Source organism: Biomphalaria glabrata, chromosome 2 (assembly GCF_947242115.1).
Source record: "Biomphalaria glabrata chromosome 2, xgBioGlab47.1, whole genome shotgun sequence".
In the NCBI taxonomy this organism is placed as follows: Eukaryota; Metazoa; Mollusca; class Gastropoda; family Planorbidae; genus Biomphalaria; species Biomphalaria glabrata.
This window is the reverse complement of record NC_074712.1, coordinates 36,598,464-36,622,247: the sequence shown is the minus strand read 5'-3', so window position 1 is coordinate 36,622,247 and position 23,784 is coordinate 36,598,464. Positions and strand designations below refer to the sequence as shown.

The 23,784-nt window shown below is 39.3% G+C and overlaps 1 protein-coding gene across 5 annotated transcripts in view; it reads left to right on the top strand.

Annotated features, from left to right (window-relative positions):
* The window catches only part of LOC106051103 (mucin-2-like), a 110,805-nt gene that overhangs the window by 35,618 nt on the left and 51,403 nt on the right, over nt 1–23,784 (top strand). The window contains exon 1 of one of the 5 annotated variants that reach the window (XM_056020297.1): nt 11,914–12,001. The exons of 2 other annotated variants lie outside the window; for them this stretch is intronic. In XM_056020297.1, the coding sequence (XP_055876272.1) occupies nt 11,965–12,001 (37 nt within the window). In that variant the 5' untranslated portion in view covers nt 11,914–11,964. Of the gene's footprint in view, nt 1–11,913; nt 12,002–19,911; nt 20,322–20,341; nt 20,923–23,784 lie in introns of those variants that run through there. 2 more of the 5 variants (XM_056020302.1, XM_056020301.1) reach the window with 2 other exon arrangements.

Here is a 23,784-nt window from a genome sequence, read left to right as displayed (position 1 = left end):
AAGGACGAACTGTCACGTCCCCCAGAGAAATAGCTGACTGCCTTGCATCCTCAATAGCAGAAAAATCATCCACTGCACACTACACGCCAGAGTTCCAAAAAGTCAAAACCAGGGAGGAAAGACACCCCATTGATTTCAGGTCAGAGAACAATGAAGACCACAACAAACCGTTCTCGCTTGAGGAACTGAGGGAATCGCTGGACAAGTCACATGACACAGAGCCTGGAGAAGACGAAACCCATTACCAGTTCCTCAAGCACCTTCCCGAACCCTCATTGGCAGTCCTACTAGGGGTCTATAACTGTGTGTGGCAAACAGGCGCTTTCCCAAACAGCTGGAGGAAAGCCACAGTTATACCGATACCTAAACCGGGAAGAGACGGCTCTGACCCAGCTAACTATCGACCAATAGCACTAACAAGCTGCATCTGCAAAACCATGGAAAGAATGATTAACAGTAGGCTGGTCTGGTACCTGGAAAGGAATAAAGTGATCTCAAACTACCAGTGCGGATTCCGGCAGGGGCGGACAACAACTGACCTCCTGGTAAGGCTGGAAGCTTATATTAGAAATGCATTACTCAGAAGAGAACATCTAGTAGCTGTATTCTTCGATATAGAAAAGGCCTATGACACAACCTGGAAACATGGCATTCTACGTGACCTGGCGCTTATGGGGCTTAAGGGACACCTCCCCCGTTTTGTGGAGGAATTCCTGAAAGATCGAAAATTTCAGGTCCGAGTGGGCAACTCCGCTTCTGACACTCATGACCAGGAAATGGGTGTACCCCAGGGCAGCATTCTGTCAGTCACCCTGTTCAACATTAAAATAAATAGCATCATAAATGCGCTGTCCCCTGGCATAGAGTGCTCTTTGTATGTCGATGACTTTGTCATTCTTACTTATGGGAAAAACATGAACACCTTAGAAAGGAAATTACAGTTATGTTTAAACAAAATTCAGGGTTGGGCAAACTATAATGGTTTCAAATTCTCAGACTCCAAAACAGTTAGTATGCATTTTTGTAATCTAAGGGGGCTCCACCCAGACCCTGAACTATTTATACACAAAAAGAAGATCCCTGTCGTGAAAACTACAAAATTTTTAGGCCTCACCTTAGATTCCAAATTTAATTTTCTCCCCCACATTAAGGAACTTAAGAAGAAATGCCAAAAGTCATTAAACATACTAAGAGTACTCAGCCATACGGACTGGGGAGCTGACAGAGATACCTTGCTGCTGCTCTATCGGAGTCTAATTCGATCCAAGCTAGACTACGGATCCATAATATATGGAGCAGCAAGGAAGTCGTACCTAAAAATACTGGAACCAATACAAAATGCTGCCCTGCGTCTCTGTCTCGGCGCGTTTCGTACATCACCTATCCCAAGTCTCCATGTGGAGGCTGGAGAACTCCCCATGGATATAAGAATGAAAAAGCTTGCAATGCAGTATATAGTCAAGCTAAAATCCAACCCCACGAACCCTGCTTTTGACTCCATATTTAACCCCACAGAGGTAGAATTATACAATCGAAGGCCTAACGTCATACAGCCGTTGGGCCTTCGAATGAGAGAACCCATCCAAAATTTAACCCCACCCATTGACCAAATCTCTAAAATAGAAACCCCTCAGAATCCTCCTTGGCTAATGAATAAACCTAAATTAAATTTATCCCTCCTTAATTTCAAAAAAGAAAATACAGACCCAAGCATACTACAAGTCCACTTTAGGGAACTGCAGGAGAGCTACGGAGATTGTGGCACCATCTACACAGACGGATCCAAAATGGAGGGAAAGGTCGCGTGTGCCTGCTCCTTTCGGAACAAAACAATCTCCCGTAGACTCCCCGATGGCTGCTCCATCTTTACGGCCGAATTGCATGCAATATTGCTTGCACTTATGGCCGTAAAAGCATCAGAAAGGAGTAAATTTATAATCTGCTCCGACTCCAAATCTGCATTGCAAGCTTTGGGGCGGATGAAGACTGACATCCCATTGGTACATAAGAGCCTGAAGCTGTTGGACCTAATAACAGCCGACCGTTGGGATGTCACCTTCATCTGGGTCCCCTCCCATGTTGGCATTGAGGGAAACGAAGCCGCAGACAGAGAAGCAAAGAGAGCCCTAAATCATGCGGTGTCAGGAACCCAAATTCCCTACTCGGACCTGAGACAAAGTATTGCCTCTGCCACCTATCGAGAGTGGCAGAACCGATGGGAGGCTGAGACTCACAGTTAACTCAGGCAGATTGTGGCGGATGTCAGGTGGCGGCCCACATCTAAGGGTCTGACAAGGCGTGGTAGCACAACCATGTCCAGACTTAGGATTGGCCACACCTACATCACGCACTCTTTTGTACTGAAGAGAGAGGAGCCCCCACTTTGCGAGTACTGTGACTCTCGCCTCACCGTGGAACATATCCTCGTTGATTGCCCCAGATACCAGGATGTCAGGGCGAAACATTTTAGAGCCACTAATCTAAAAACACTATTTAATAATGTCGACCCTGGGAAGGTACTGGGCTTTATTCGGGAAGTGGGGCTATCTACGAAGATCTGATTTCTGAATTTGTGAACATGCACTATTTACATTAGATTTTTACCAAATATTTAAATTTTTACTACCTTTACTATTTTAACTGTGAATCGACCTTAATTTTAATTATATGACTGTATAGAATCTGGCCCTTTTTGTTTAGAGAGAGAGTAGTCCTTAAGGGACTGCAGGCACGACATGGCCTAAATTGTGCCGATGTGCCTCAAATCAACAAATCAACAAATCTTTGACAAATATATAGGACATGATTTGTTTCCAATCAAGGCCTCCAATCGTTTACTTTAAGATCAAAGATTAGTCCCTTAACTAATAAAGTTTCAATGTTTCTGCTAGTAGATGCGTTATGTATCGGATGTTGTACAACGTAACGTCCACTACTGCATGCTCTGGAAACGTACACGTCTTCTTCTCCGGGCCTCGTTTATGGAACCGTGGCTGTAAGACTTGACTCTTGGAAGTCTTTGCATATTTGCTTTGATAGTCTGCTGGCTTAGCTTCCTGTCTTGTTTGCTTCCAAACTCCTCACCTGTCATCAATTGACTGAAAACATTTCAAAGTTACAGCAAACAAAATGGAGGTTGAGGATCTCTCAGCTGCAGACTTTCGTAGTGCTATTGAAAAACCTCATTGGTCAAATTGTCAGCACAGGGGGAACAAAAAAACTGCAGTGCAATCAGAAATACTCCGAAGTCTGTACGCGTTGTCTCCCCTTCTTAGTATTGAAATAGGTATTTGAGTACATGTATTCAGGTTTTCAAAAAAAAAAAAAAAGTTTTGTGAAAGCACCGGCTCCCAACCGTTTCAAGTGACAAGATTCTTTAAGGAACTTTGTGGCTCTGTTACTAGAAAGTATTTAAGATGAGCCTGTTGGGTGGCTATTAATAAAGTAAAGTGAAAATGTACGATTGTTACTATCAGAACAAAGTATCGGAATCAATATACAACTCATACACTTGTATGTACGAAATAATATCTATTCTCATCTTCGTTTCTCAAGCTGAAGTGTAAGGAGACCGTCGGATCATTGTAGAGATTTCTATCTATGGGGGATAACTCTAAATAATTAGCTATTTGGTGTATCCGGTGTGCACACTATAAGAAGTGTCGATAAGCTATAAATCTTAGACATTTTTTGAATTTTTTTAGTGCACTTATTTGCACCGTAAAGTCAAATGTCTAATTTCTTTCACTTGAATATTTTATGACTTAGTTTGCAACATTGTTCCATCGGTATGTCGTCCTTGACATTGTTTGCCTAGTTATTTCAAAATCTCTCCCAGTCCTTTAATACTTCTTTCCTGACGTTTGTCTGATGGTTGCTTTATACACTTCTCCCTTGGTTACTGTCCTTTGTTGTTGAAAGACTGTAAAGCGGATCTTGAAACTCAACATGTCAACAAAGTGTGTAACATGTATCGTATACATTCCGAATAAGCCAGAATCTCACTGACTATGAAAACAGGAAATCAATTCGAGATTTTCATTTGGTGTACGGCATTCCAGCCTGGACATTTCACGCCTATAGTGCAGTAGTGTTTATTCTTCTTCTTGTTGTGATTCTTATTTTGAAGTTACCTGTGATGTCAACATTGTGTGGTGAAGAACATGTTTCAAAGATTCACTCACCTGAAGCTTGTTCTCTAGGCAAAGGTCCAGGAAGGTGTCAAACTGCTGATGAATATTGCACGCTGTACACACCCCCTCTCCATATCCCCACCTTCTCTTCTGTTTGCGAATCTTTTTTTTTTTTTTTTTGCTGCATCTTCTTTTTTTTTTTTTACCCCTCGCTTTAGCCTTATTTCCACCAATCCACCCCCACTTTTTTTTCCGTATTCCACCTCTCAAACCCCTTTTTCTAAAAGCATAAAAATCTAAGGTTGTATATTTCTATCTTTGAAAAGGAAAACGTTTTTTTCCCCCCGAAGTCTTTTGTTAAACAGGCTGTTAAACAATCACTTGATGTTTTGCTGCTAACATTTCAATGAGTTTTAGCTGTACAGTGTCAATGTCTTGATGCACAGCACATGAAGAGTTAAACTTCACGTTCCTCTAGTCAGTGTAAACACACTGAACTATGAAACTATAGACGTGGAGAGATGGTAAGCGCTTGGCTGCTGAGGGTACTGAGTTCGAAACCTGATGGATTTGTTACTTCAGAACGTCCCGTAGTCATATCGTTTTCAATAAAGGCAGTCTGCAGGCGTGGGGGAAAAGAAAAGTGTGATACTTTTATTAGCTTAGAAACTCACGAACTGGATATCTCCTGCTGGCTGGCCACTAGAAACTGACAAACTGGACATCTCCTGCTGGTGGGTCACTAGAAACTGACTGACTGGACATCTGCTGGTGGGTCACTAGAAACTCCCCCAAATCACGCCCACTTCCCTATTAGTCTATTTGGACAGCGCCTCGCATAATTTTGTTCTCTTTTCTTCAACATTAAAAAAAACAACAACATAGTTCTGGTTGAAAATCTCAAGACAATGTCGCTTTCAAAAGTAGATGTTCATAATAATAAAAAAATTCTCACAATCAGTTGTATATTAACTGAGCAATGGCAGGAACATTTACTTATTTCTTTGTAGAGAAATCAAAATTAAAAGGCAATACTTTGATCAGAAATGATTCAATAAACTTGTCACTGTGTTCAGAAATAATGTAAACGATTTGTTTCCTTGCAAACGAAGTCAATCACTTAGGAAAGGTTGAAACAACCACTTATCCCTATCCAACAGCCCTGCCAGTGATAATGAAGGCAATTCTCATATCGCGCCACATCTCACCTACACCTCAACTAATCGTGTGATCAAACTGTTCAGATTCCCAAACTGTACACAATGCTCTGCTCAATACTAACTAACTAACCTCCAACCCAGAAGGTTTATTTTCAATCTTCCTCTCCATTAAAAGTGCAAACTGTTTTTTTTTTCTGTTACTGTAACTGATGTCTAGATAGTATGGAGTCATCATAGTTTTTATTTATTTGTTAATTTTTTATTTTTTTTTTGGTAAAGGTTACGCAAGAAAAAAATACCTGATATATTTCTTTGAAGGTGCAAAAGTACATTTTGACCTAAATGTTGTTTTTTTTCCTTTCGTCACACTCTAAAGATTCACCGTGTTAGATAAATAAACAGTTAGTTTGTTTCTTTAATAAAAAATATAGGGGGAGGGGGAATCTGCTTTTCGCACGACTAATTCTTTACCTCTGTTCACAAAAAGTAAACTTTGAAATGTTCCAGCCAACAACTTTTAGGGATCATTAAAGAGATAAATGTTGGAGGTTTTTATTTTTTATTGTCAGTTTCGCATCTCTTTCCTTGTTTTCCAGTTCCTACCTGACTTTATAGTAGACTTGCACACCAATCAGGAATGTAGTCGTTGTACAATTATTTCACAGACTTGCACACCAGTCAATAGTTTTACAATTATTTAATGTCTGTATGAAATACAGTTGGATGTTGTGCTGCAGTCTAGGTTCAAAAAGATGGCCGTTTTTTAAGAACTGGAAAAAAAAAAGAGGCTGTAATCGGCAGCTATTCTTAGTTTTGAATTAATATTTTGTTGTTTAACAACGACATATGTCTTGAAGCGTTGGCAGAATTTGTTGTCCAAAAATAACATCTAATCAAATTCAGTGGTCAGAACTTTAGTTTGGGAGCAGGGCGGGGGTTTCTGTAGTTGGAAGTGGTCCGGTTTCTGCAACCCTGAAAAAAAGCAAAAACACGTTTCAATGTAAAGATGTTAGGACAAAATGGTTACATTTTACTGACTTGTCTTGCAAAGGTTTGTTAACTCCCACATATTAGAAATTATTTTTTTTTACTTATGAATCCTCCATGACATAAATGTTCTATAGCAAAAGTTATTTCACTATTCACCACTTTTAAACGGGTTTTAAGTAAAAAAAAATAAATTTGTATCATTATTTTCTAGAGAAATGTAGTTTGTTTTGTCCTAGACAAACCTTCTCATAGAATGAATCATTCATTCAAATCCACGAGTTTTAATATATTAACCTTTATAATACATTTAGATAAAAGAAGAATTAACTATTATTTTCTCGTCCCGAGACATGACGTTAAACTGCGCTCCTCTTTCCTTAGCACTTTTGGAGCTCAAAAGTGCCCTACTTCTTTTCTATCATTGTGTCTGCCTCCTCTTTTCCTAAGTCTGCCTTCATTGATCATCACACTGTCTCCTTAACTTTAAATTCTCACTACGTCCTAGACCAGTCCGTTTGCCGTGGACTGCGACGGGTAAGGGGGGATAAAGAGATCCTGGTGTTTGAGTGGTGGCTATCTGAGGATAAACCACAACAACACAATACTTTGGCTCCAAGTTCCCCTAGACCTGAGACCCAGATGGCCCGCTCTGGGTCAACCGGCTGGTCATGCCGAGCTACCAGCATAGGTCGTCGACCTATGCTGGAGGGCGGTGGCTGGAGGGTCAATCAGGGAGCTGCTGTATCGGACACATGCCCGATGTAGCAGCTGACTGAGTATAGCACCTGTGTAGCCCTGGCGGGCTCATTCTGGACATCCGAATGGCCCGTCCCCTTGTTGGACTCGATGGCGGGTGGGGAGCACAGGTGCCGAATTAACCAAAATATATATGGACAAAAAAACACACACAAAACTACTTGCCCCAGACCTATGTCTGGGCAAGAAACGACGAATTGACGATAAAAAAGAGGAGGTCCCAAAAAGCTGTGCCACCTGGCCATCATTTCTGGTGGTAAGATGCACAGAGGAGGGAAAAAGCCTGACAAAGTTGAGCCCTTTTATTATCTATAAGGGACTCAAGTCAGTAGTGGGAGAGCCCAAGAGTGTGTCTAAGCTACACAAAACAATGGAACTCCTTGTAGAAGTAGACAGCAAGACACACTCTGATGGGCTTTTAAGATGCAGAAGACTCTGTGATCTCCAAGTGGAAGTCATGCCACACAAGAGTCTGAACACCAGCAGAGGTGTAATCAGCTCTAGGGACCTACTGGAATGTTCCGAGAAGGAAATAGTGGAGGGCATTGAAGGAGTCACCCATGCCCGGCGCATTACCAGGCGCAGGGAGGGTGAGGAGGTCAAAACCGCCACTATTATCCTCACATTCGGAACTAGGACACCGCCAGAGTATGTGAAGGCAGGATACCTACGAGTTCCAGTGAGGCCCTACATACCTAACCCCATGAGGTGCTTCAAGTGCCAGGGTTATGGACACGGCGTGGCAGTCTGCAAGAGGAACACTGTGTGTGCCAGATGTGCTGGAGAGGGTCATGAGGACAAGGGCTGCACAGCCCAGTTCAAATGCCCAAACTGTCAAGCTGGCCTCTCAGCCTACTCCAAGGACTGCCCTGTGTGGAAACAGGAGGTTGCCGTGCAGGAGTACAAGGCAAGAAACGGATGTACCTTTAGCCAGGCGAAATCGGCTGTACTGGCCCTACCCAAGGGCCAATTCGGCTTGACAAAGACCTACGCCCAGGCTGTTGCTAAGAAAGGAAGATCCATAGCCACACAGACGGACACATTGACCCCACCACCCCCTCCTCCTGCCCCAACTCAGAAGAGAACACCGCCAAAGAACACACCTCTGAAGAAACAAGAAAGCCCTGTTGTCATGCTAAAGAACAGGTTCTCTGTGCTCGCTGATGAGAGCATGGAGACTGAGCAGCATGTCAAAACCAATACTCCGGGAGAACCTGGAGACATCATGTCTGACACAGGTTCTCCTCAGAGAACCCAGCCAGACACCCCAACCTCTGCCGAGTTAGAGGTTGACCAACTCCCTAAGGGGAGAAATCAAAGCGGAGAGGATGCCCGAGGTGAGAGAGGAGGAAATAACCTCCGCTCTAACCAGAGGGATCTCCCCTCTCCAGAGAGAAAGACTTCCCCCAAAAGGGGGTTGTCCTCCTCTCCATCCAAACCCAAGAATAAAAACACCAAGGTCACTGGAATAAAGGGAAACCCCTCCGGGGGCCTCCCAAGGCCAAATAGCTCCAAGTAGGTCATCTAGAATAAGCCATGGATTCCAGAATTGTACAGTGGAATTGTAGAGGCCTCAAGGCCAATTACGAGGAAATGCAGCTACTGATGGACTCTGAGACTCATGTAGCTGTCTGCTTACAGGAAACATTTCTAAAAGATTGCATCAGCTTCCGAAGCTACCGTGCTTACACCAAGAATGTTGAGGATGCAGAGAGAGCATCAGGTGGAGTCTGTATCCTTGTGAAGGATAGCATCCCCCATGAGAGGGTAGAACTACAGACCACACTACAGGCCGTAGCAGCTAGGATAACCCTTCACAAGGTTATCACTTGCTGCAGCCTGTATCTACCACCATGCGCTCCATTAAACCGAACAGACATGGAGGACCTATTGAAACAACTCCCCCGGCCTTATTTAATCCTTGGGGATTTCAATGCCCATAACACCATGTGGGGATCCAACAATACCGACACAAGAGGTCGTATGCTGGAGGATATCTTCCTCCAACATGATTTATGCATACTTAATGATGCATCACCGACCTACTTGCACCCAGGAACTGGATCATTCACATGCATTGACCTCACCGTATGCGTCCCCGGACTTCTGGACGATTTTAAATGGTCAGTTAGCAATGATCTACGGGGAAGTGATCACTTCCCAATCATCATTACTAACAATCTCCCTTCATTGGGACGACCTCAGCGGTGGAAACTGAATAAGGCCGATTGGGAACAATTCCAAAAAAGATGCTCTGAGGATATCACAGAAAATATCCTCCATGAACAGAACCCAGCTGATACCTTTGCTAGCAAGCTACTAAGTATAGCCAGGAAAGTTGTACCCCTAACCTCTGCAAATCCAAAACGGCCTAGCAAACCATGGTTTGATACAGCTTGCAAAAGTGCTATTGGTGATAGGAAAAAACGACTGGCTGCATTTATAAAGAATCCTTCCCAGGAAAACCTAAAGCTATTCAGGATAGCTAGAGCAAAGGCTAGACAAACCATACGGTCAGCCAAAAGGAATTCCTGGAGAAGTTTTGTCGGCAGTCTGGATGCCAAAACTTCTGCTAGAGCGGTTTGGAAGGCAGTAAGGCGAATCAAAGGGAAAGAATCAAATGCAATAGGGCATTTGAAAAACCAAGGACGAACTGTCACGTCCCCCAGAGAAATAGCTGACTGCCTTGCATCCTCAATAGCAGAAAAATCATCCACTGCACACTACACGCCAGAGTTCCAAAAAGTCAAAACCAGGGAGGAAAGACACCCCATTGATTTCAGGTCAGAGAACAATGAAGACCACAACAAACCGTTCTCGCTTGAGGAACTGAGGGAATCGCTGGACAAGTCACATGACACAGCGCCTGGAGAAGACGAAATCCATTACCAGTTCCTCAAGCACCTTCCCGAACCCTCATTGGCAGTCCTACTAGGGGTCTATAACTGTGTGTGGCAAACAGGCGCTTTCCCAAACAGCTGGAGGAAAGCCACAGTTATACCGATACCTAAACCGGGAAGAGACGGCTCTGACCCAGCTAACTATCGACCAATAGCACTAACAAGCTGCATCTGCAAAACCATGGAAAGAATGATTAACAGTAGGCTGGTCTGGTACCTGGAAAGGAATAAAGTGATCTCAAACTACCAGTGCGGATTCCGGCAGGGGCGGACAACAACTGACCACCTGGTAAGGCTGGAAGCTTATATTAGAAATGCATTACTCAGAAGAGAACATCTAGTAGCTGTATTCTTCGATATAGAAAAGGCCTATGACACAACCTGGAAACATGGCATTCTACGTGACCTGGCGCTTATGGGGCTTAAGGGACACCTCCCCCGTTTTGTGGAGGAATTCCTGAAAGATCGAAAATTTCAGGTCCGAGTGGGCAACTCCGCTTCTGACACTCATGACCAGGAAATGGGTGTACCCCAGGGCAGCATTCTGTCAGTCACCCTGTTCAACATTAAAATAAATAGCATCATAAATGCGCTGTCCCCTGGCATAGAGTGCTCTTTGTATGTTGATGACTTTGTCATTCTTACTTATGGGAAAAACATGAACACCTTAGAAAGGAAATTACAGTTATGTTTAAACAAAATTCAGGGATGGGCAAACTATAATGGTTTCAAATTCTCTGACTCCAAAACAGTTAGTATGCATTTTTGTAATCTAAGGGGGCTCCACCCAGACCCTGAACTATTTATACACAAAAAGAAGATCCCTGTCGTGAAAACTACAAAATTTTTAGGCCTCACCTTAGATTCCAAATTTAATTTTCTCCCCCACATTAAGGAACTTAAGAAGAAATGCCAAAAGTCATTAAACATACTAAGAGTACTCAGCCATACGGACTGGGGAGCTGACAGAGATACCTTGCTGCTGCTCTATCGGAGTCTAATTCGATCCAAGCTAGACTACGGATCCATAATATATGGAGCAGCAAGGAAGTCGTACCTAAAAATACTGGAACCAATACAAAATGCTGCCCTGCGTCTCTGTCTCGGCGCGTTTCGTACATCACCTATCCCAAGTCTCCATGTGGAGGCTGGAGAACTCCCCATGGATATAAGAATGAAAAAGCTTGCAATGCAGTATATAGTCAAGCTAAAATCCAACCCCACGAACCCTGCTTTTGACTCCATATTTAACCCCACAGAGGGAAACGAAGCCGCAGACAGAGAAGCAAAGAGCGCCCTAAATCATGCGGTGTCAGGAACCCAAATTCCCTACTCGGACCTGAGACAAAGTATTGCCTCTGCCACCTATCGAGAGTGGCAGAACCGATGGGAGGCTGAGACTCACAGTAAACTCAGGCAGATTGTGGCGGATGTCAGGTGGCGGCCCACATCTAAGGGTCTGACAAGGCGTGGTAGCACAACCATGTCCAGACTTAGGATTGGCCACACCTACATCACGCACTCTTTTGTACTGAAGAGAGAGGAGCCCCCACTTTGCGAGTACTGTGACTCTCGCCTCACCGTGGAACATATCCTCGTTGATTGCCCCAGATACCAGGATGTCAGGGCGAAACATTTTAGAGCCACTAATCTAAAAACACTATTTAATAATGTCGACCCTGGGAAGGTACTGGGCTTTATTCGGGAAGTGGGGCTATCTACGAAGATCTGATTTCTGAATTTGTGAACATGCACTATTTACATTAGATTTTTACCAAATATTTAAATTTTTACTACCTTTACTATTTTAACTGTGAATAGACCTTAATTTTAATTATATGACTGTATAGAATCTGGCCCTTGTTGTTTAGAGAGAGAGTAGTCCTTAAGGGACTGCAGGCACGACATGGCCTAAATTGTGCCGATGTGCCTCAAATCAACAAATCAAATCAATCAACTATTATTTTCAGAGTCTATAGAGTTTAGATAACTCTTTAGTCATCACAGAGTTGCACTACTTTACGCATGGCCATTGGGATAAAACGTAACAGACAAATTTCAAGTGAGTTAAAACTAAAAAAAAAAAGATACATTTAAATAAAACAGACAAATTTCAAGTGAGATTTAACTACAAATTAGAACTCAGAAAAACAGATTTGAAGTGAGTTACTACCAGAAAGATCAATTCGAACTGAGATCCATGTTACCTCTACAGACGTCCGTAGTTTTTTGGTGCACATTAAATACATTACTGTGCATTGTACTTGTCAGATAGAAATGAAATATCACTGTCAACAGTCAAATATAAATAAGTGCACACACATTTGATTTTAGTTTCAAAAGAGAACGTACATTGGCATCATAGACTTCTAAACATTGAACCAAACAAATTCTATAGCTTACTTGATTCTATTTGAAATGATCTTATCTACCACATGGAACAAATAATTCTTTACCTTACTTGATTCTATTTGAAATGATCTTATCTACCACATGGAACAAATAATTCTTTAGCTTACTTGATTCTATTTGAAATGATCTTATCTACCACATGGAATTAATAATTCTTTACCTTACTTGATTCTATTTGAAATGATCTTATCTACCACATGTAACAAATAATTCTTTACCTTACTTGATTCTATTTGAAATGATCTTATCTACCACATGTAACAAATAATTCTTTACCTTACTTAATTATATTTGAAATGATCTTATCTACCACATGGAACAAATAATTCTTTAGCTTACTTGATTCTATTTGAAATGATCTTATCTACCACATGGAACAAATAATTCTTTACCTTACTTGATTCTATTTGAAATTACTGCATCTACCAAATGTAACAAATAATTCTATAGCTTACTTGATTCTATTTGAAATGATCTTATCTACCACATGGAACAAATAATTCTTTACCTTACTTGATTCTATTTGAAATTACTGCATCTACCAAATGTAACAAATAATTCTATAGCTTACTTGATTCTATTTGAAATGATCTTATCTACCACATGGAACAAATAATTCTTAAGCTTACTTGATTCTATTTGAAATGATCTTATCTACCACATGGAACAAATAATTCTTAAGCTTACTTGATTCTATTTGAAATGATCTTATCTACCACATGGAATTAATAATTCTTTACCTTACTTGATTCTATTTGAAATGATCTTATCTACCACATGTAACAAATAATTCTTTACCTTGCTTAATTATATTTGAAATGATCTTATCTACCACATGGAACAAATAATTCTTTACCTTACTTAATTATATTTGAAATGATCTTATCTACCACATGGAACAAATAATTCTTTAGCTTACTTGATTCTATTTGAAATGATCTAATCTACCACATGGAACAAATAATTCTTTACCTTACTTGATTCTATTTGAAATGATCTTATCTACCACATGGAACAAATAATTCTTTAGCTTACTTGATTCTATTTGAAATGATCTTATCTACCACATGGAACAAATAATTCTTTACCTTACTTGATTCTATTTGAAATGATCTTATCTACCACATGGAACAAATAATTCTTTAGCTTACTTGATTCTATTTGAAATGATCTTATCTACCACATGGAACAAATAATTCTTTAGCTTACTTAATTATATTTGAAATGATCTTATCTACCACATGGAACAAATAATTCTTTAGCTTACTTGATTCTATTTGAAATGATCTTATCTACCACATGGAACAAATAATTCTTTAGCTTACTTGATTCTATTTGAAATGATCTTATCTACCACATTGAACAAATAATTCTTTAGCTTACTTGATTCTATTTGAAATTACTTTATCTACCAAATGTAGCAAATAATTCTTTAGCTCACTTGATTTGATTAGAAATTTGTACCTTTATATTCGCGGTCATTACTTTTTGGAAAAAAAAAATTGTGTTAAATGTTAAATGTGGTTCTGAACCAATCATTTGGACATCTATATCAAGTATATAGTTTCAAAGGAATGTTGTTATTGTCTTTATTTTTGAATCTATACCTAGTTGAGCAATGCGAAGTATATTGTTGGAATTGCTTATAGTTCGTTGTAAATATTTACTGGGACATAATATCGAAATGACTTGATCGGGGAGGGGTAGATCGACCTATAATGTGGCCATACAGATATCAGATTGACCCTCCCCCTTCCCGCTCTAGACCCAGATTCTTACCTGCCGAATCTTCTTTCTTCTACGTAGGTAGCGGAGGAATAGCAAACAAGTGTCGGAATGACGTCATGAGCCTACTGACTCAGTCGGTAGAAACGTTTATCGGGGCAATTGCAAAATGTTCCTCCCCTCCTGGCGCATGCATCCCACGCGCTGCGCTGGAGACAGGAGCACTACAGATGCTCTACACCGCACAATAACATGCTTAGTCCAAGTCTCATAGAGCAGGTTCAATTAGTTGTATTGTTTTATGCATCTTTCAATTCAACCACTTGTTAGTAATGATTTCAGATTGTTAAATCAAGTTTCTCCTACTGCAACAGTCTTTTTTTTTAGTAATTAAACAAAAGAGAACATACGAACTAATTAAATCTCTTCATTTGATGTTTTTTTTAATTGGGAGGGTGAGGGAGAGGAGGGTCATTATTTAGGTTATTGAAAAGGAGACTGCCTTGCGATACTTAATAGACTGCCTTGCGATACTTAATAGACTGCCTTGCGATACTTAATAGACTGCCTTGCGATACTTAATAGACTGCCTTGCGATACTTAATAGACTGTAATATTTCTTTGGCTGGTATGACACGCATCCTTTAAAAATGTCATCAGGAAAATAAAACATACTTACATACACATAACTCACAGATTATTCACACAAAATATTTCAATGCCTAAAGTAATTTTGATTATAAAGGTATAAGAGAGCCCCATTTTATTTCGATTCACATAATGTCTTTAGTACCGCAGTGTTATGTAGTGTGTTTGTTTCCAAGGTGATAATGAAGAAAGGGAGCATTCATTTTTGGTCTTGGAGAATGATGAGACCACGACAGGGTGTATCATAATTTATGTTAAGAACCGCGGACGATCTAGAGACGTGAAAGACTAATGACATTTCATATTATTATGACTACATTTTGATCTCAAGTTAAATCTATGTATATTGGAATAGAAATTCTATTGAGGCTTTTGTTCACAGAAGTTACGTAGTTTAAAGCTTATTAAAACTACACTACGCCTACGTCGGTTCAGTGGTACTAGTTGTTTGGAGCTACAAGCCAACGACCGTTTATCAACTCGCAGACCTCCATTCAAAGACGAACACTAGCAGGCAAGATGATGAAACAATTCATGCCGAGTAAATAAACGTGACACACTTTCATCACATTTTCATCGGATTCAAAGTCTCTTTTCTGTTTCGTTATTTGCGGCAACAAGTTCACTAACAATTTCTCGGACTACAGGTCACTCTGTAGGGTACACATCCACATCAAAGAAGTAAACTATTTCCAATTTAATATTATGGTCATTACAGTCGTTTAATAAGAGATAAGTGCACACATAATCCATGTTAGCGCCTGGAGATTTCTCTGTGAAAGTCCTTGATTGATATATTTAACTCTGTTATGTAATTTAAATGTAGTTCTTTTATATAATCAACAAAGTTTAAGCCCAAATAAGTATTCACTATCTCTCCATAAGAGAGTGTAGGAATGCTTTTATATGCAGTACCACCAGTTTTGATCATCTGCCTGTGTGCATGTCAAAGTAAGCATTTTTAAGACAAAGGCAATGACTCGGTAAACTGTGCTCGGCTTCAGTGTCGTATCTATCGGATTGGTGTCTTGATTGCAATGTGAACAAGAACAAACATTGTGGTGGACTTTAGGATAGGAATAGGATTGTGAAGGTTATCTGCCAACGAAATTTCACCCATCTCAATAGATTTCATATTTTGTTTTCAACATGTGCACGTCAGTTGGGTTTAGAGCTATACCTTCCAATCTTCAATGTAAGTTCAGTAGAGGCCACCAGTAAATCCAATTAATGTCCACAAAGTTGGTGTCACGACGTTGGTCTGCTACATTGCACTGCTTGGCTAAATGGAATTTATGTAAGAAACGAAGACATGGCGCGAGTCAGGCGTCGGCGAACTATTGAGTGAGTCATTAATTACTTTACATTAGGAAGATCTGATCTTGATCAGTGAGAAAATTCCAACCCAGACCACTACCATTTTCCCTTTTTTTTCCCAACTAGAAAAATATAAAAATATGTATTGGAATATTTTCCTGTCTAACTCTGTATTGCATCACTTTTGTAAAGGACACAGTCATACATCAAAACATTTCGTTCTGTTTCCATGTTTTCTTTCTTCTAATATTGAACTTTTTTTTTTTTACAAAGCTTATATCAATTCACTCTGTCTGTCTTGTAAAAAAGTTTGTACACGTGATTTCTCCCACACTCTATCTCGGATCATGCTGAAATTTTGCACAATTTATTCTTTTACCTGACAACACAAGAATATTTTTTTTTAAATTAACCAATTAGTCAATTAACTATTGGTAATAAATTATTTTGTTTGGTATCTCGAAAAAGGGAAAGAAATTGTAATCGACTGAAGGGGTGGCATAAGCTGAATTAGTCTCCTGTATAGGTCGTCGCCTGAGTCTTAGTGAACACAAACCTGAAAATTAGGTCTAGACTACTCTAGACTATAGAAACACTATAGAAACGATAGATAACTATACAATCATGAGCTCTTCACTAGCAGAGTTGTTACGTGTTGGTTTGAGAAGCCTGAGAAGGCATGAGCCATGAATTCGAATTCATGTCGTTCCCCCTTTTTTTTTTAAATTTTATAACTGCTTTTTATTGTTAGTCTAGAGCTATTACAAATTTATTTACATGACTGATCTAAACTAATTGTTTCAAGTACGCTTAATATAAGCTTTTGTTTTTTTCAAAAAGTATTTTTGTTTTTTAATTTTGTGTAAGTCATTTTAACTTGTACTTTTCGGTGTAGTCGTCAGTCTCATTATGCACCTAACGCTAACTCGTAACTCTGGTCTAATCATGACCTGTTTCACTTTCTCTTCAGTCGCTTCATCAACTAATTACTTCTTGGCTTCTGTAGGCTACGAGAAATGCTCTTTTTGCTCAACCAGCAATTCCAGGCAACTTTCCCTGAGTTGACCTAGATGTAGATTGACATGATTCTCGTGCTGGGGTCTAGATCTTTTGAACATTCGCAGGTACAACAACTGCAGCAGTCCTTTCTCTCCCCCCCCCCCCGTTCCCCACCTCATCTGCTTTTAGAATTATCTTCTAGTTATCTATTGACTTGTACACAACAATAGCTCCCGACATTGCTTCCAGATATTTTGTTTCGTTGTTTAGGCACTCTCTCTTCGGTTGTGTAATTTCGTTTTTTTTTTTTGTTTTTCACTTGTGTAACCGTTCTGTTATAAAGTGTTCACATTGAAACCGAACAATTAAAAACGAAAAATCGCAAACTCGTAGGCAGCCCCTGTTGGTCAGTCGTTGTCACACTTTACGTCTGCTACAAACTTACAATAAAAATATTTTTTATTATCCACAAGGAAATTTGGAGGACCATTATTAGCATTGGAGATATTTTATAAATGGCGTAAAAACTAGGAATAGCTATAGACTTTTTTTGGGGTGTCTCCGGTGTACACACTAAAGGCAGTGATGATAAGCATGTTAAATATGTCTAATGATTTGTGTGCACGTTTTAGCATTACAGAATCAGATGTTCTAAGCTCTTCTGTTTGTAGCGTACACTCCTAGTTCAATGTGGAGCAGAAGACTTTCACTGTATGGCTTCAAACTTAGTTATACAACAAATGGACGAAAAGTAAATCTATTAATAAACTATAATAGATCTAAGTCTAAGTACTAACTTATTAAATAAGTCATTATAAGTAGAAGTATTATAATGAATATTGTATTATGTATAGATCTAGATTGACTAGATTATAGATAGATCTCTAGTCTAGTAGATTAAGTATAGAGTATAGTAAAGGTATTACAGTATTAAATCTATGTCCTATGTCTATATCTAATAATCTAATAATTAAAAAACTTTAGTCTTTATTAATATCTAGACATTTTTCTAATAAAAACTGACTATAGGCATAGCATAGGCTAGACTCGGCAATCTAGTCTCAAGATAGAATCTATACTATTACTAGATCTATTCGATTTTATATATATAGATCTAGACTAGAATTAGATTATAGATCTAAATATACTAATGGAGAGATGATATGCGGTGTTAGCTAATAGCGTTGCACAAGAAACAAACCTGGGTTATTCTAAACTCTAATAGTTGGTATGTAATAGTAAAACAGTACCTACCTAAATAAATCGTAACTAGAAATCAAAAACCATTTATTTATTGTAGTATATGGTCTGTGGTTGTATTTTATATAGCCTTCGTAACTTCTTCTATAGAGAAATGACTTTTGTAATTTCTTTTACTGAAAATTGGGCTATTCGCGTCTGACACATATATTATTTTTATGTTCATCAACTAACCCTTATTTTTTGATAAAAGACTGCTTTTCTAATTGTTTTTAAAATGTTTTTATGTGTGCATACAAAATCATAATAAAGCATCTGCTTTTGAAAGATTAAGTTGTTTCCTAGATGAAATTGTTGAGTTTCAGCCACTTACAGCTGAGATTGGTTGGGTTTTAGAATGATTCTATTACTGTCATATACAGACATCCACATTTTCTAAGAGCTGGCGGTCATTGCGGTTCTTATGCAGTACGGATTGAACATCTTTCGCTATTACTTACCTATTTACTGTTTGCTTTGATGCATTTACATGTTAACTTTATTGTAACCGTAATCAGTAGTACACCTATCAGATAATCTGTATTAATGTACGTACACTTTCATGGAGTCTTCTGTTTCATTACTGGATGTGAGGCTTCTGTATCAAATTACTTCCTTTTCATGAGGCTTCTTTGTCAATATATTTACTTAAAGGGAGTCACCTGTTTCAATGTAAGCTTAGAGGTCTCTGTTTCAGTATGTGTAACGTGAGGCTTCTATGTCAACGTACAAGTTTAATGTGAGGCTTGTGTGTCAACGCACTCACTTAAAGTGAGGCTTCTGTATCGGCATACTTACTTAAAGTGAGGCTTCTGTATTAACGTACATACTTAACACGATGCTTCTGTATCACTGCAATTTCTGAACGCGAGGCTTCTTTATCACTGCAATTAAACGCGAGACTACCTTATCTATTTACTTACTGAACGTGAGGCTTCTCTATCATTGCAATTACTGAACGCGAGACTACCTTATAGATCTACTTACCGAACGTGAGGCTTCTGTATCAATGTAATTACTCAACGTGAGGCTTCTGTATCAATGTATAACGTGAGGCTATGGAGTACCATGGTGAACGGGACTATTGACCCATTTCCAACCAGTTTAGCCCAGCGGTTGTTGATTGGACAACAAATAGGTAATGGGGACTAACGAAATAGCTTTTATTCTTTGCTAAACGTTGATTTGGTAGGGAACCTAGTCAAGGTGGCTAATACAGCCATGATGAAGACACGCATATGATTGCTTACATCTGAGGCGCACAAATAACTATATAGTTCACTCACACACACAGCACAAGGAGGACCGCATGGGGCCTGAGTGAAGGGGAGAGACAAAGGCCAGGTGTAATGGGTAAAATATCTTGGGAAGGTAGGGGGGGGGGAGAGAAACTCTAGCGTAGGGCATTCTTGATGATAGAATATAACATTAGCTCAAAAAGACTTCCATTCTGCCAGGTGTCCTTAGAACCCCCCGCCCCCCCCCCCCCAAAACTCTTCTTTTCACTTTTCATCTGAATCTCTATGTCTTTTATTATATTTATATCTTATTTGCGGGTAGCTTTTTAAAAAAAAAAAAAGCTTTAACGCCGAGCACTGGGTGTGGGAGAAAGGTGGGGGGGGGGGGGAGAGGCTGTTCACCTTAGCTCTGCCTGTGTAGCAAGACAACACTGTGGCACCGCATGCCGGCACGTGAGTGAAACTGGGTACATCACTCACTACCTTATGGTCGGAGGAAGGAGGTACAGCCCTAGCAGAAGGTACACGGAGAGCAGTATTTACATCGCAGGGTTGGATCATTGGTCAGTTGACCAGCTGATGGTAGAGCACTGTACACACACACACGCACGCAATACTTATACCGTGTGTATTTTGGTTCAAGCCGTTAGTAGTCGTGCTCCAGGTGTTCTGGAAGCGAAGTCTTTCGGCTGAATGGATACACTGTGCTGAAGAGTTGCTGTGTATTTGTGTGGTAACTTTGTGTTCGAGTCAACTGAATAGGTTTTCTTAATGGATTAAATAGTAGAGCCACGAGCCGGCCAGGTAAAGCAACCTTCTTAGTTTCTAGTCATATGCTACAGTCAACAAACTGCTACGGTTAAATAATAACATTGATTGACTTACACTACTTATAGGAAACTAGTTCGGTAGATGATTTGGTTTTATTTCTACTAAAGTCAACACTATAAAAATTAAGAATTAAGAAATAAAAAATGTGTTGACCTATTTATAAAGAAGAGTACTTCACATTACAGCCTCACGTAGGTGATAGATTTATTGGCTAGGAGAAAGTCAATTTTTGCTTTAAACCATAAGGTGATTTATTTGAAATTGGATGCTCTTAACGTTTGACGGCTGCCCAGTCTTGTACAGCACCAGGAGCTATTGTTGTCTGTTGACACTTGTCGGAAATGTCTTCCTCCATCACCAGCCCGTCCCTGGCTCCTAGCTGTTCCAGTCTCGCCCCGTAGTGGAGAACAGCCTGACCCTGGCTAATAGGCGTCCAGCATTTTGCGTGTGGGGAGTTCTAGGGCACCCTGCTCTCCCCTCCTCGCTACCACGCTGGCGCGTGCAACGAAGCCATGGTGGCCACACAAACCAAGGAAAAATGGCCCCATTTGTGAGGGCCTGTCGTCTGCTGTCGGTGAGTAGTTGTAGCCAGTGCACGACGGTCACATCGCATGACGGCGGCCATGGTTCTTCTGAATGTCAGTCTAACCAGCTCTCTCTGTTCCTCTAACAGGTGAACTCCCTAGGACACTTGGATGTGCTTTAATTATGTCTTTAAGTTCTCATTCTACTAATGGTGTTGGCATGGCCTGTATATCTATGTGTTCTTGTCGAAACATGAAAGATGATGTGTTTTTTCTTTAGTCAAATTGCTTGTGCAATGTTTGGAACTAAGCCAGACCTTTGAAGATATATAACATTACATACATGTACTAGATAGAGACAAACCAGATAGCCGACGAATTGGTTTCGTAATGAAATTATATGTTAACCACTTGAATTTTCTGCCATCACCACTATCATTTGGATAGCCTTCATGCACTTATCTCCCTTTCTGATGTAATCTAGTGTTGATATGCTCATTATCAGTGGACCAAACTCACAGCCTTCAATGGTGCACAGTATGCTTATTTCCTTGATCATTGTTCTCATGGAATGTTTATAGATTTGCATTTCAATGTTTCTCTCAGCTCTAGTCTCTAACGCTAGCTGGATCTAGATCTTAACAAATCTGTCAATGAAAACCCAGCGTTCGAACTGCTTTTTTTTAAACAATTACTAACCTGTTGACTTTCTAATTGTGTTGTTTTTACCCAATTTTTTGTTGACATTGGTGACGGCGTCTTGACTGTGACCTATTTTCGTGTATCAATTAGCACTTGTAATCTGCATGATGTACACTTTCATGTGTGTGTGTGTGTGTGTGTGAAGCTCTAATCAACTGCTTGCTTATTTCACCAGCTGACCCGAATGGTGTGTTGTTTAATGTGGATAGGATCTACACACTTGATACGCATCCTGTTGTAAGCGTGAGCTTCAAGTAGCTTCCTCTCTGGTGTTGGGTTGTTACTTCAATTCGCTACCTGGCACAAACACGCACCCTGGTCATTTAAATGGACTGAAAAAAAATATGTTAGCAACAGTAGGTCGGCTCAACTACGTAATAATAACCACACAGAGTTTTCTAAATGTACTAGTCCATCAAAATACTCATTGTTTCTACAGATTCAGTGGAAGTGATAATTGGGGACGGCAGAGAGGGAGATTGAATGAATGGATATCTGAAGTTACACCACTCAATGAACATTTTCTAACGGGATGGGATCATTTACCGTCCACCTCCCTCCTCCGTTTTAAGTGGCCCTCTTCTTCCCCACCACCTGGCCTAGATGATGTCGGGTGATCACTTCATTTAGAACAATGCGTATCTTTCTTGTATGTTGTTTTTTTTTTGCAATCGATTTTTTGACCACTTTTATTCATTCAATCGTCATCAAATTTTTGCATACAAGCTAAAGCTCGATGACAACACATGCATCAATAAAAAAAATCAACCAATTAGGCCAAATAGTAATTACTTAATTTTGTTGCTATGTAAAAAAAAATGTACTAAGCTAAAGGGAGATTAACTTTTTGTAGAGAATTAGGCGATTGGAATTGGAAAATAGCTAGAATAAAATAAAATTTTTAAAGGATTTTATTTATGTATTATTATGAGGCTAGTTTCTCACGATTTGGACTATTGCAAGATGACCAGTCCTACCACTCTCCGGGAACTTAAGAGAAAAGAAAATGCTACCCGTTTGGGATTCAGGTGATAACCACCTCTTCCACTTACTGTGGTCTTTTAGAAGATAACCATTGCTTCTATGTGTTATGCATTAGTAAGAAGAGACCATTCCTTCTGTGTACTTTGAATTGTTTTAATGTATGAAACATTTAGGATGCGCTAAGCTAAGTTTCATGTTATCACTCAACGTGTGAGATCTTTCTATCCCGTTCATCTCAACGTGTGAGATCTTTCTATCCCGTTCATCTCAAATCTTTGTTGTTGATTACTTTCTGTCGTTGTAGATAAACGACTTTCTATGTTATATATACAATCTGATAAGTGCTGATTTCTAGCATCTTTTATGGTTTATTATCAAGTACATGAATCACTTTGGCACTGAAACAAGGGCTTATGTGTGTGTGTGTGTATATATATATAATATATATATATATATATATATATATATATATATATATATAATATATATATATAAATATATAATATATATATATATAATATATATATATATATAATATATATATATATATATATATATATATATATATATATATATATATATATATATATATATATATATATATATATAAACTTGCAAACTCTTCTTGGGTGCACGGACCCTGGGTGAGTGGAAACGGATTTCGAAAACTGCTCTAATCATTGTCCTAGAAATGTGACAATTTATGTATATCTTTATGGAAAAAAAATAGCCAATTGCCAGCGAGAGAACTCTGGTTTGAGTATAATTTTTCAAAATATAATCAGGAGGGAATGCCAGCACGCGACTCAATGTCTTTGCATTTGGAATACGCTGTCAGCGGGTATTTCCGTACTCGATTCAAATGTTTCTTAGTATTCAATAAATAGTTTCTCTCCATTTTGTGTACTAATCATTAGCTGGACTGATCTAATCAATTTGTGACATTATACATATGTATATAATGCTCATACAGTTTATCAATACACAATATCAATACTAAATAGATCCCTCATTCATCTGGACTTTCCAATGTAGCCTATGTTTGTGTGTGTGTTGCTTACTGTTTATGTATATGTTGTTTACTTGGTATATCGTTTTACACTGGTTGGTGTGTGTTGTGTATTTGTTACTTGTGTGTGTGAGTGTGTTGTATGTTAGTTTTTGTTTGTTTAACCTTTAGAAACCTTTACGTGTTATATTTGTTACATCTTCTCAAAGACACGTGT